Raw genomic sequence first — 13,823 nt, 5'->3', positions numbered from 1 at the left:
ACAGAGCTGTCTTTATTTGGCCTGAGTAGAAGTTCACTCAGTACAAACAGCATTTTCCCCAGGGGCACTAGTTGAAACAAATCAGAGGTAATTACTGAATGCCATGGCAGGTTGAGGCAGTGGAAAACAGTTGTACCAAAAAATAGATCAAAAGCTTAAAATGAAAAGCTGGAGAGGGAGGTATCCACAGGGGGCTTTGGAAAGCTCTGACTCACTCCCGGGCATTGAGAAGGACACATTTGCATAGGGCTGTGTGCATACTCAGGCAACACCAGAGAAGCCTAAAGCTTACATATCTGGCTAAACTTAAGGTTCTGGGAAGGCATGAATTAAAGGCAGAAGTGAAGTTTTAGTCTGCCTGGCTGGGTGTTGAATGCAGGGGCCAACACTCACATAGAGCCCCCTGCCAAAGACTGGGAGACCCACTGTTACAGACATCTAAGAATACCATGGGCCAGTCATTGGCTGGCCAATAAGTTACCTGAGCAGAGCCTTCAGTGACCACACATGATAAGGAATACAGACTTCATAAAATTAGTTCAGAAAAGTCACTAAACACAAACTACAACAAACAACAGCAATAAAAACAGCAGCAAAAATGAACATTAACAACAAATACTGGGGAGGGGGAAGAATCTGATTTCCAGAGTTTCCACATTATATTATTTAAAATGTCCAGTTATCAGCAAAGAATTGCAAGATATTCTAAGAAATAAGAAAGCACAGCCCACACACAGAAAAAGAAGCAGTCACCAGAAACTGTCCCTGAGAAAGCCCAGACATTGGTCTTGCTAGACAAAGTCTTTAAATCAGCTATTTTAAATATGTTCAAAGAACCAAAGGAAACCATTTCTAAAGAAATGAAGTATGAGAATTATTCTCACCAAATAGAGAATATGAATCAAAAGAAATTTTTTTGAGAAAGAACTACATAGAAATTATAGATTTGAAAAGTAACTGAAATGAAAAGTTTATTGGGGGGGTTCAACACCTGATTTCAACAGGCAGATGAAAGTATATCAAAACATCACATTGTACTCCATAAATGTTTTCAATTGTTATTTGTCAATTAGAAGTAATTTTAAATTTTAAAAAGAATGAATCAGGGAACTTGAAGATAGGCTAATTGACATTACCCATTATGAGAAGCAGAGAGGGCAAAAATGAAGAAAATGAGAAGAGCCTTAGACACCTGTGAGACAGCCGTTGTACCAACACATGCACAATGGGAGTCCCAGAAGGAGAAGAGAGAGTCCATGGGACAGAGACACTGTTTCAATAAATAATGGCTAAAAACTTCCCAAATTTTATGGATGACATGACTCTACATATCCAAGAAACTCCACAAACTCCAACCAGAGTAAACTGAAAGAGATCCACACTGAGACACAGTAGAGTCTAACTGCTGAAAGACAAAGAGAAAATCTTGAAAACAGCAAGAGAAAAGTGACTCATCAATGAACAAGAGATCCTCAAGGATTAGCTGACTTCTCTTCGGAAACCATGGGGGCCTGGACTGCAGAGCAAAACCCTGTCTCTAAGAAAAATAAAAAATAAAAATAAATACAAATAATGACCAGTTTTGCAAATTTGGACTGTTGGAAACAGACTGTCGTGCTTCAGGCACAGACGGAGGATTTGGGGAAAGGACCTCTTTGGAGAGAGCCGCGCTGTGGGTACCGCCCTGCCCCACCCACAGAGCACAGAGGGGAGAGGGCTTCTCCTTCCACCCGAACCAAGACAGGGGCCTCCAGGGGACACACAGATCACCTGTGGGCACCATGGGCCACAGTGGCCGGAGCCACTCACACTGGCAACAACCTCACATGCAGCAAGGCCAGGCCTGTAGCCCGAGTTGGCAGTAGAGAGTGCATCACAGTACAGGAAGCGGCCCAGCTTCGCACACAGGAAACACAAGCCAGCCGCGCGCCAGGCGTGGGCGGCAGAACGTGGCTCCCAGAGCCGCCAACGACCAGGACATTCTGCCTCCCACGGGAAAACCTAACCACCAAGGCAGGACCAACGCAGCAGGCAGCCCCGGACTGTGGGGGTGACAGCTGACTGGCTGTTTCCTTGGGCCAACCGCAAGACGGCAGGAGGGGCTCTGGCAACAGCAACAGACAGTGTCTTCGGCAAGGAGATCAACATGTCACCAAGTCTGAGGAACCGGTAGGGCAGAGTAAGACACGACCGCAGCAGGACACAGGCAGTGCAGACCCTCAGAGGGTGGGCATCTGGGCTGCTGCACCACCGCACCCAGAGGGGCCATTCTAAACCCTGCTGGGGCCAGACTCGAGGTCGTCTGACAGCAACACCAGTCAAGTGAGAACTTCCAGCACCTTCTCTGACTCCTCCCACCCTCAGGTAGACAGAAACTGCAGGTTGAAGTCTGGACCAGGAGGAGCCAGAAAAGGAAGACTGTCCCCACCCACAGAGGCTGGGACACACACGTGGGCTCTCACGGGAGCGAAGACACCGTGTGGCCAGCTGCAATGGTGGTGCCCTGAATTAAAGGCACAACTTAGCTCCCTAATATTGAAGACAAAAACCACAGGTCTCCGCAAAGGCTTAACCAAAAGCCAGAAGACTTCTGCACTGAACAAATATAACAAGGATCGTGCAAAGAGCTTTCGGATTGTGCACCAGGAACGCGGAGTTTTTATCAAAGTGCTGGCCATGAGGTGCAACATCCCCTGCAAGCCCGAAGCAAACAACAGTCCCTGCTGTCGCCTGTCATGCAGGGTACGAACTGACAGGTGATACTCTGCCACCGGGACAGGCACTGGTCATACCACCAGGGCACCCACCTGTGACGTCCAGGCGGAAGGACACCCTCTGGCCCCCGGCCTCGCAGCTGTACTCCCCGGCGTCCGCCCTGCCCGCCTGCGCCACCACCAGCCGCCTCTGCTTCCCCTTTGCCTCCACGCGCACTTGGGAGCTGGGGCTCAGCTGCTTCCCGTCCTTGTACCACGTCACCTCCATCTGCGCCTGGGCCACCTCGCAGCTCAGCGTGGCGCTGGCCCCCGCCTCAGCCTGCACCTGGCTGTGCTCTGGCTGCTCCTTGGCGAACACCACCTTGGGCTCTGGGGACACACAGGAGGGACACAGGGTGAGAGACCCCAGACCAGACCCAGCCCATCCGTCAGGGCCTGGGCTCACCCTGAACCCAGCGGTGGCCATGGACACTGTCGGGGGACACTGGGCCTGGCACCGCAGGGGGCGGCGGAGCTGCGGGTTCCGATGCTGTGCTGACGGCTCCACGCGCTGCCCTTTGGGGACAGACAGCCTCGACCAGCTCAAGTCCCCTGGACACCCCAGCCTGTCCCCCTCCCGGCCTTCCCCCACCACGCAGAGGCCGCAGACACAGGCACGGGGCAGGGGCAGGAGGGACGGTCCCCCTGACCACCAGACCAGGCACCTGTGCCCTTGCTGGCCAAGGACACACAGGGAAGGGCAGAGAGCCGAGTGCCAGGGCAGCCAGTCACCAGCCAGCTGGGAGCCAGGTGGCCCTCAGGAGAGCGATGGCTGAGCGACGTGGGGTCTCCTGTGCCCAGACTAAGGGACAGCGTGGACAGGATGAAGGGAGGACCCGAGGGGGGAAGGACAGATGGACACGTGGTAATGACCAAGGGGCCCAGCACAGAGGGATGGGCGGGCACAGGGGCCCCTGCCACCTGCAGGACCTGCTGTCCAGTCACGGACGTCCCCTCTGCATATCGCCAAACACCCCACAGAGGGGTCATCAGACCACATCGGACCCGGACCCCAGAGCCCCCTGCACACGTCCCCCCACCGTCCCCATCACGCCCAACTCAGCCACACCAGGCACACACTGGGGTCAGCTCAGCCATGGGCCTGCTCTGCCCTAATGACAGGATGACACTGGCCCGGGAGCCACCAGGCAGAGCTGGGGACATGGCTCCGAGGCCCACAGAGGGGGAAGGTGCCAGGGCCTCACTGCAGCTCAGGCTGCCCAAACGTGGCCTGTCCCCCAGAGTTTCCCATGTGACGTGAAGGCTCCCTGTCCCTTCTGCCCAACCCTGGCACCCACCTGTGACGTCCAGGCGGAAGGACACCCTCTGGCCCCCGGCCTCGCAGCTGTACTCCCCGGCGTCCGCCCTGCCCGCCTGCGCCACCACCAGCCGCCTCTGCTTCCCCTTTGCCTCCACGCGCACTTGGGAGCTGGGGCTCAGCTGCTTCCCGTCCTTGTACCACGTCACCTCCGTCTGCGCCTGGGCCACCTCGCAGCTCAGCGTGGCGCTGGCCCCCGCCTCAGCCTGCACCTGGCTGCGCTCTGGCTGCTCCTTTGCAAACACCGCCTTGGGCTCTGGGGACAGACAGGGAGGGACGCACTGTCGGAGGCCCTGCCAAGTGAGGTTTCCAAGTCCTGGTTCTTTATTAACAGGCTGTGAGTCGCAGGCAACCCAGGTCCTGCCTCGGGGATCCTCCGTGGTCCGGGTGCTCAGGTGTGGTCGAGCACAGGCGGGTGCGAGGCCCAGCCCCTCCTGGGCGGGGACCCTGGTGTGTGCGAGGACGGTGCCTCTGAGCCACCACCAAGACGGCCTGGCAGCCTGAGCGTCCCGACAGGCAGGGCACACCTTCTCTGCCCCCAAGCTCCCTCCTGGCCAGAGGTTTGCTTTCTACAGCCGCTCCCCTGCCATTAGGGTTAATGTCAAGACGGAGAAAGTTCAAATTCACAGACATTTCCCTAATTTACTGGAAGTACCGGGAGCAGACAGCGAGGTGTCTTTTGCTTTGTGTACGTTCAATTGTGAGTCATTAAGGACTGTGGTGATGGAGATGCTTAAATTTTCCTGTGTAAGATGCTCACAGTGGCCTCTGGAAGGCAGCACTGCAAAGTTTCCAGGCGTGTGCCCAGGCCTGGGGGTCTCTCTGTCTTCGGGTCCGTGAGCCGGGCCAGCCCGAGCCGGCCCACAGACGCGATAGACGGAAGGCCTCTGGGCCCCTGGACGACCCGGCTACAGAGCTCAGACACCCGCAGGCAGCCTGGGCCCTGGGGGAGACGGAAAACGTTCTCCTGAAGCCTGAACCAAACCAAATTGACGCTTACCGTTCATTTCCTTGTTGTTATTTTATTTTCCACATTCGGATCCTTCACCCACATAAACACTAATTTTCTGTGTCATTTCTTTTCCCAAAGAGAGATGCAACTACCCCCCAAGCATTTGCTGAAGAAAAGTGGTGCCAGGAAGGTCAATGTCACCGTGCTACATGCAGCTGGACCTGCTGCCCGGCCCACGAGAGCCCGACACGCGCACACGCACACACTCAGGAGCACTCACCAGATACCCGGAGCCGGAAGTCCACAGAGTCCTCGCCCACGCGGCAGGAGTAGGTGCCTTCATCCTGCCTGGTGACTGCAGCTGCCACCAGCCGGTGCCGCGTCCCCACGTCCTCCTGCGAGAAGCGCCCGCAGGAGCGACCCAGCTCAGTGCCATCCTTGTACCAGCGCACGCGGACGTGGGACTCCGAGGTCTCACACTCGAACTGGGCGGGGCCCCCGGCCACGGCGTCCACACAGCCGCCAGCCGTGTCCTTGTGCAGAAAGGGCGTGAGGCCTGTGGGGACACAGGGTGGGTCAGGGACTGTGCTTGCCCACGGCGGCCTGCAGGGCACACCAGTCCTCACCCAGACCAGAGTCCCCGTCCAGTCCCGGCCTGGGCCTCGCTGCCCACCCGAGGGACCACCCACCACCTCCTTCCTCCTGCTGAGCTGAGCCCACCCCACTGCCTTCCAGGGTCAAACAACGGCTTCCCCCGGCCCAGAGTGTGAGGACAGAGGATGTGGACCCTGGCCCTGCCCACCCGCCTGCACGCGGCCCTCACCTTGCACCGACAGCTGGTAGGCGATGCGGCCACCGCGGCTTACACACTCATAGAGGCCGGCATCGTCTCGCGCCACGTCCCGCACAAGCAGCACCCTCCGCCCCGCGGACGCCTGCACCTCGTACTTGGGGCCTGGGGGCAGCGCGCAGCCGTCCTTCAGCCAGGTCACGGCCGCCGCCTGGTCCGACAGCTCGGCCAGCAGCTGCGCCTCCTCGTGCAGCCGGGCCAGCACCTCCCGGGCAGCCGCGGCCGGCGGCTTGTTGGTGGGCAGCCCCGGGGCCGCTGGGGGCCAGACATGGGCAGACGGTGGCAGGGTGGGGAATGGGCCACAGAGGGGACGAGGAGAGAGAAGGAGACATGGGTGGAGAGAGAGCAAGGGATGGGGGAGAGAGATGAAGTCTGGCCATCAGGCCCCCACGGCCGCAGCCCCTCATCTACACACGACAGCGACTGGGCCACCAGCCGGCCTGAGGCAAGCTCCCCGAGCACCCCGCCACCCTGCCGCTCCAGCTGGTGACCCCCGTCCCAGCCCCTGCCCTGGAGGAAACAGGCTTCAGGGTCCCAGGCCAGGTCGCCCGACCCCCACCCCCACCCCCACCCTGCCTACCTCGGACCTCCACCCGGATGCTGCTCTCGATGCCGTCGGCCACGAACTTGAGCTGCGCCCCGTGCAGGCTGGCCGGCACCTCCCGGATGGTGAGCGTGTGCCGGGTGCGGTCGCAGCGGATCACGTACACACTGCTGGCCTTCAGAGCCTGCCCATCCAGGAACCACTCGCCCGCGGAGGCCACGGTGAGGTCCACAGAGAATGTGACCTCGCCACCCTCCACCGCCTCCACTGCCTTCAGGGGCGTCCTCACGGCCAGCTTGGGGGCTGCAGAGCAGGCAGCGTTAGGGGGAGCCAGGGCCAGGGAGCAGGGTGTGCGCAGAGGGTCTCTACCTTTCCCCCCTCTTCCGCTAGAGCCTGGACCAAACGCCCCCTCCTCCAGGAAGCCCGGCCCCCACACACACAGCCACCGTGAGCATCAGGCAGGCTCACAAAGCAGCACGGACAAGTGGCAGCTGCCCAGAGATCCCCTGCAGGATCCCACAAGCCTGCCAGGGGGGGCAGCTCTGCAGCCTGGGCCCTGGGGTGCTGGAGGCAGGCAGCCTCTCTCCCAGCCGAGGAGGCTCCACCAGAGGCAGGACCCTGGCAGCCCCTGACCCCCATAAAAAGATTCCATGAGGTCACTCTGGCCTCAGTCCAGGCTGAGCCACACCTCTGGGCCTGGGTGATTCAGGGCCAGGCCAGCGGCCCCGAATGCCATCACCCGGACACCCACTCACCCAGGTGGACAGTGCCCGGAAACTCGAGGTAGGGACTCTGGCCAAAGCTGTTGATGGCTGACACCCGGAACTGGAAGTCCCCCTCCTCAGCCACACTGGCCACAGTCAGCTCAGGTGTGGCTACCCACTCGGCCTCGTGGCACCGGCTCCAGGTGTAGGTGCCAAGCCGCTTCTTCTCTACCAGATAGCCGTCGATGGTGACAGGACGGTCCCTGTAGGCTGGTGGGGACCAGCCAAGGGTCACGGAACTCTCTGTCCTGGCCTTCACCACGGGGTCCGCAGGTGGGTGCAGGGGTGGCTTCCTAGGGGCTGGGTGGAGAGTGGCATGAGGTCACCGGCTGGGCACCCTGTCTCTGCTCTGGGTCTGGCGTCACCCAGAGGGGGCTTCACAGAAGCCCTTAGCCCTCTGGGGCATGGTGCTCCGGGTCTGGACCACCGGCCATCGGGGGGCTGTGGGCTGCTCGGGATCTGGGACACTTCTCTGGTTGTGGAGGAAAGGCCGCCTGGGCCTCTGGGGGAGGCGGAGCTGGGGGCCCAGGGCCATGTTCCCTGCTCCCCAGGGCTCTCCCAGCAGGAGCTGGGCCCAGAGAGCCGGCTGGGGGTGGACAGGGAAGAGACACCACCCACAGACCACCCCCCAGGCAGCCCTCACCTGACACGAAGAACTGGGTGGATGTCCGGCTGTCACCAGCCACAAAGGCCACCTCGCCCATGTCTTCCAGGCAGCACTGCGAGATGATCAGCGTGTGGCACGTGCCTTCCGCAGTGATGGCCACACGGCCACCCGCTGCCACCTCCTCCTGGTTCCGCAGCCAGCGCACCGGGCCCTCCGGGCCTGCCAGCTCCACGCAGAACATGGCTGTGTCCCCCACGCGCACGGCCGTCTTGCGAGGGAGCCGTCGGAGGAGGTTACCTGGGGCGGATGTGCGAGCCGGACCGGTCAGACCCTGGCCCTACCCGGCCTCCCGTCCGCTCCTCCGCGCACCCACCTGCCCCGCGCCCCTGCCCGTCCCGCCTGCCTTGGACTGCGAGCTCCGCCACGGTGCGGCTGCCCTCCTGGGTCTCACAGATGTACACGGCGTCATCGTCGGCCGAGACGTTGCGCACGGTCAGCCGGCGCTCGGTGCCCTCCTCCTCGATGCCGTACTTGGCGCTGGACCACAGCCGCGTCTCCTCCTTGTACCACGCGGCCTCGGTGGCTGGCTGGGGCACCTCGCACAGGAACGTGGCCGACTCCTTCTCCCGCACCTCCAGGTCCCGCAGCCGCTTCCTGAAGGGCACCGCGGGCTCTGCGGAGAAGAGGCTGGTGAGCGGCGGGGAGGGCGCGGGAGGGCGCGGGAGGACGCGAGCCCAGAACACAGGCGGGATGGGCGGGGGTGGGGACATGGGAGGGCGCGGGAGGACCGGCCCTGGGCGCAGCAGTGGGGGTGGGGAGTGCAGGATGGGGGCTGGGCGGAGGGGGATGGGCGGGGCAGGCGCAGGGGGCTGCAGAAGCGGAGGTGGCGGTGAGCGAAGGTTGCCGGTAAAAGGACAGGGAGTGGCGGGTAGCAGGAGGCTAAGGGTGTGGCGGCGGGGCGGCGGCGGACCGGAGGGGGAAGGCAAGTCACTGCAACGATAGGATGCACCCAGCGTCATCGCCCGCGTCGCCCGCCGTCTGCGGACCGGCACGGACACCTGCAACTCCGGACCCGGCCGACGGGGCGGGAGAGGGACGGCAGCGGCAGCCAGGCGAAAGCGCGCGGGCCCAGGGGCTGGGAAGCGGCCTCTGCCTGGACGCCCTGGCCGGCGACGGCGGCAGCCGGGAGCTCACCGCGCACGACGACCAGCACGGAGCTGTAGGTCTGGCCCACGAGGTTGGACGCCGTGCAGGTGTAGAGGCCGCGGTCTGACTGCTTGCAGAAGAGGATCTTGAGCACGAAATTCTCCTGTTCGTCCTCGTACACCACGTGGCGCCGGCCCTCGGTCACCAGCTGTCCGTCCTTCTTCCACACCGTCTCGGGCTTGGGCTCTCCCGTCACGTAGCAGCTGAGGCGCGCGTGCTTGCCCTCGGTCACCGTGCAGGTGCGCGTGCCGCTGCTGGGCGGCGAGGCCGGGGCGCCCTCCGCGCGCATGACCTCGCGCCGCCGCTGCAGGTGCGCCAGGAGCGCGGCCGTGGAGGTCCCCGGCGGGCCGTCCGTGTCGGCGTTCGGGTCCACCACGAGCGCGGCGGCGGCGCTGGCAGCGCCCAGCGGGTTCTCTGCGCGCACCTCGTAGGTGCCGCCGTCGCGCAGCCGGGCCGTCCGGATGCGCAGCGCGCTCGCCTCGCCGTGCTCCTCCACGCGCACGCGGGGGCCGTCGGTCTCACCCAGGCGCAGCCCGTCCTTGGACCAGCTCACGGCCGGCTTCGGGGAGCCTCCCACGCGGCAGCGGAATGTGGCCTCAGAGCCCTCGCGCACGCGGATGGACGTGGGGCGCAGCAAGAAGTGTGGGGCCTGCTCGGCGCACGCGGCCTCGGAGTCCACTTGCAGGCCCACGGCCGCGAAGGCCTCCCCGATGGCGTTGCGCGCGCGGCACACATACTGCCCGCTGTCGCCAAGCGCTAGGTCCAGGATGGTGAGGCGGTACAGGTCGCCGTCCTGGGCCAGGCGGTAGCGCGCGCCCGCCTCCACCGGCTGCTGGTCCTTCTCCCAGCTCACCTGCGGCGTCGGGTTGCCCACGATCTGGCAGCTGAGCGTGGCGTCCTTGCCCACCGACACTACAAAGGCCTTGGGCCGGGTGAGGAAGCGGGGCGCGCCGCTGAAGGAGGACGGATCCATGGTGGCGGGAACCTGCGAGGGCGTCGGGGGAGGTTGAAGCGGGAATGGGCGTGAGCCCCTCGCCTGCATCCCACCCAGCTCCCTCCCGAATCCAGTGCCGCCTGGGGAGCCAGTTTAAGCAGGGTAGACACCTCCACCCGTCCTTCCATCCCAGTCCAGCGGGTGTCACAGGCTCTGCCCCTTCCCGGGCACTCAGCTATGGCAGCCCCACAACAAACGGGCTCTTCTAACTGGCAGGCGCATCCCCTCCCCTCTGGGCAGCTGGAGTCTGCTAGAGCAGCCGCCCCAACGCAGAGCCCCAGCAAGCGGGCGGGACTGGGCCTTTGCTGCACTCTCCACGCAGCCCTGCCTGGTGCACCGTGGGCCACCCTGTCCACCTGTGGGTCTCCTGCCTCCTGCCTGACACACACCACTGTCACCCTGGGTTTACACCTCCAGTTGGCCTATGTGCCCCCACAGGGAGAGGGGGAGGCTCGCTGAGGCAACAGGCCTGGGCACCTGTCCCTTGCCTGTCTCCTCTGACTGTTCTACTAGGCTCCACCCAGGGGCCTGACCTGCCTGCAGCTGCCCTGGGCCAGAGCCGACCTGCCTCTCCCTTGGGCGCCCACCTTCCCTCAGGGGGCCATGTCCTTCCTCAATGAGCAGGGAAAGACTGGAAACCACTGGGCACCCCCACGCCCCCTCCGCAGGGCCTGGCCGGCGTCACAGCAGGGAGGGACAGGGCAGTGCACTGTCAGTAGCATGGTTGGGGAGGACAGCCGGAAGATCCCCATAGCATGGAGCTGGCCATGCCAGTGACATCCCCGGGCTGAGACCAGCTGGGCCGGGTGCCAGACCCAGCCTCGTGGAGGGGTGCTGTAGGTGACCTGGTCACGCCACAGTTCTCAACTGCCAGCCAGCGGGGCACAGTGAGGGACAGCGCTGGACACCTGGGTCTTCCTGGGCACCATCAGTGCCAAAGTCCCCAGGTGACTCTGGCCTTTGCCCACCCTGGGCTGAGCCCCAGCTGGTCAGCCCCCAACACAGGTGGGGCGAGGTGAGACTGCCTTGGCTCTTCTGTAAGAACAGGGGCGCGAGTGGACCCCACAGGCATGACACACTTTGTCTCCGCCCCCAGGCAGACACGCCTACCCCACGAGGCACCTTGCCACACCCTCCCTTGGGCTGGAGCGCCAGCCTCTGGGCCCAGGCTGCCGCTGCGGGCTGAGTGGCACCCATGTGTCCGGGGCCTCCAGCTCCGGTCCTGTGATTCAGGTAGTTAATCCATCTTAATCCCCTTGTGGAGCCTGAGCCCGAGCAGGGCCGGGCTGCCCAGTGGGTGCCAGTCTGCTGACTCACTGTGCAGTCAGCACCTCGGCTCCGGCCACCCCCACCCACAGCAGGGCCCTCTGGGGCTGGAGAGGACCCGGGCGGGGGCCACCCACGGTGGGGGACTGGGATTGAGTTTAGCCCTTTCTGGAATCTGCCTCCACGAGCACCTCCCAGGCCGCGGTGGACTACTTTGCCATCAGCTCTCCAGACACCCCGAGCTCTGCATTCTCATCACTCCCTGCGTCATGCAGTCGGTCTCTGGGCTCCCCAAAGCAGGATGTGGCATCCTCTCCCCCGCTCACCTCCAGCGGGCCCGGCCAGGGTGACAGCAGAATGACACATGAGGCAGCATGGGCAGCAGCCCCTCTGCACCAGGAGGCCTGGCATGGGGGCAGGGGGCTCCTAGCCGTTGGCAGGTGCCCAGGCTGCCCCCGGCCTGGCAAGATTGTCTGGAGACTCTCTCTGCAGGCCGTCAGGGACAGCGTCTCGGCCCCAGGGCCTGCATTCCACCACTATGTGTGGCCAGGCAAAGCAGACCACAGGTCTGAGGGAGGCTCATGGCAGCCCTGTCAGGTGGCCGTCCCCACAGTCAGCAGGCCTGAGGCCAGAGAGGACTGGGGGGCCATCCTTTCTTGGTGGCCCATATCACAGATGGGGAAACAGAGGCCCAGCTGGGAGGGGACACACCCAAGGCTACCTCTGGGGCTCCCAGGAAACCCAGCCAGGCACAGGGATATGGGCAGAGGCCTCCTGTGCCTGCCACGTCTGGGGTTGGAGGCTGCTGGACGGGCAGCCCCGGGGGCACTCCAGGCGCCTCCTCAAAACAGGAAGACCCCCGCCCCCAGCCTGCAGGGAAAGCCCCTGCCTCCCTCCAGCCCGGTGGAGGCTCAGGACACACACACCTGCGGTGACACCCCCAGGGAGCCCCTCAGTCCCCTTCATGGCCCCTCCACCCTAACTTTACAGAACTTTGCCACTCTCTGGTCCTCCAGGGGCCCTGGGAACTTTCTCGGGGTGAGCCCAGAGTCGTAGCCCTTTCTTGGGGTGAGGCCAGTGGGTCTGTGGCCACCCTCCCCTCCTCTCCCCATCACAGCACGGAATCCAGCGGTGCCTGCTCGCCCATGCCCTTCCAGAAATGACTTCCAAGGGCAGCTCCCTGAGGCTGCCTGGACCTCACCTTAGACCCCCCAGGGCCCGTGGGCTTCCCACTCCAGGGGAAATTCTTTCCTGGAGTCAGGTGTCAGTGCCCCTCTGGCTGTCCCCAGTGCTGAGCCAACAGGCCCAAAATAGCCCCAGCTGTCAGCGGGCATCCATCTCAGCGAGCTGGGGGCAGGGCCAGCCGGACCCCAGGGCTGCTCTCGGAGCGGGGGTCAGCCCCAGGAGGCGGTGGGTGCACAACACCAGCCCCGGAAACCTCTCCAGCCCCCAGCCAGGCGGGCAGCCCCTTCCCCACGAGGTGGGGTGACCCCATCTGGGTCACCGATGGGCAGAGGCTGAGCCCGAGTCCCACCGTGGGGAGGTGCCCAGTCTGGCCAGACTGTCAAGGTCCCGCCGCTCCCTGACCTTCAGCTGAGCTGTCCTCCAGGGGAGCAGGACGCCCCCACCTTGCCGGGTTTTCTGCCTCCTCACCTGTCTCTGTCTCTACGAGGGGCTCCGGGCAGTGCCCCGGCCGGGGGTGCAGGCGGTGGGTCAGGGGCTGCTGGGTCTCACCTCCCTCCGAGGGCCGAGGACCGACAGGGTTTGCACCCAGCAGCCCACACTCTGGCCGGTCCTCAGACTGGACGGGGACGAAAGGACAGGCGGATGCTGTCAGCTGGAGAAGGCTGGGCCCGCCCCCACCCCACCCCCACCGCCAGCCAGCCCAGCCCAGCCCAGCTTCAAAATAGCCCCGGTGTCACTGTCCAGGATTCGGTTTCACCCTCGCCCCGAGAGGAGCAAAGGGCAGATGCTTGGGGCCACAGCCAGGGGCAGGAGGACGTCTGTGTCCTCCAGCAATGACATGGGCTGGGGGGCACAACTGGCCTGGCCCCCTCCTCAGACCAGCATTCTGGAGTGCAGGGCAGGAAGGGGCCTGGGCACGTGGGAGCACCCCAAGGAGGACTTAGGACCACCCCAGGGAAGACTCAAAACCACACCAAGGGAACCCAGGACCCCTCCCGCAGGGCCCTGCCCCAGAGCGTCCTGGGGTCCGGCAGTGGAAGGGGGCAGGAGCTGTGTACAGGGCCCTGGTCCACTCACCTGTGACAGTGGATTCCTCGTCCTGTTGTCGCGGTGCACCCTGGCCCCTCCTTGTGGCACACACCCTGCCTGGGTTTGTGGCACATCTTTACATGGGAGCGGGGGTCCCCTGAGAACCCAGCCTGCCGGAGGCGGGGCAGGCCCACCTGGCGGGAAGATGGGCTTTACCCGGGGCGCGCCAGACCCCCAGCCCTCAGAGGCCCAGGTCTGCAGGGGGAGGCACAGCCGAGGGTGTGGGGAGCCAGGGCAGGGCCCCAGGCAGGCCCCCTGCACCCCATGCCCTGGGGGACACCTGCCCTCAGGTGTG

General features: G+C 63.6%; 1 protein-coding gene across 23 annotated transcripts in view; it reads right to left on the bottom strand.

Moving 5' to 3' along the window:
• OBSCN (obscurin, cytoskeletal calmodulin and titin-interacting RhoGEF) overlaps positions 1–13,048 on the bottom strand; it is a 126,567-nt gene extending 113,519 nt beyond the window's left edge. For 22 of the 23 annotated variants that reach the window (XM_045567448.1, XM_045567452.1, XM_045567455.1 and 19 more), the window contains exons 1-10: positions 12,908–13,048; positions 8,983–9,979; positions 8,192–8,461; positions 7,825–8,085; positions 7,173–7,481; positions 6,454–6,720; positions 5,847–6,128; positions 5,304–5,579; positions 4,052–4,327; positions 2,808–3,083 (exon numbers count right to left, since the gene is read on the bottom strand). In XM_045567448.1, coding sequence (XP_045423404.1) covers positions 2,808–3,083; positions 4,052–4,327; positions 5,304–5,579; positions 5,847–6,128; positions 6,454–6,720; positions 7,173–7,481; positions 7,825–8,085; positions 8,192–8,461; positions 8,983–9,967 — 3,202 coding nt within the window. In that variant the 5' untranslated portion in view covers positions 9,968–9,979; positions 12,908–13,048. The remainder of the gene's footprint in view (positions 1–2,807; positions 3,084–4,051; positions 4,328–5,303; positions 5,580–5,846; positions 6,129–6,453; positions 6,721–7,172; positions 7,482–7,824; positions 8,086–8,191; positions 8,462–8,982; positions 9,980–12,907) is intronic. The other variant, XM_045567451.1, reaches the window with a different exon arrangement.
• Between the last annotated feature and the right edge of the window lie 775 nt (positions 13,049–13,823).

The sequence above is a fragment of the Lemur catta genome, chromosome 13, assembly GCF_020740605.2.
Source record: "Lemur catta isolate mLemCat1 chromosome 13, mLemCat1.pri, whole genome shotgun sequence".
Taxonomy (NCBI): Eukaryota; Metazoa; Chordata; class Mammalia; order Primates; family Lemuridae; genus Lemur; species Lemur catta.
The sequence above is the reverse complement of the archived record's forward strand: the minus strand, read 5'-3'. Positions and strand labels throughout refer to the sequence as shown.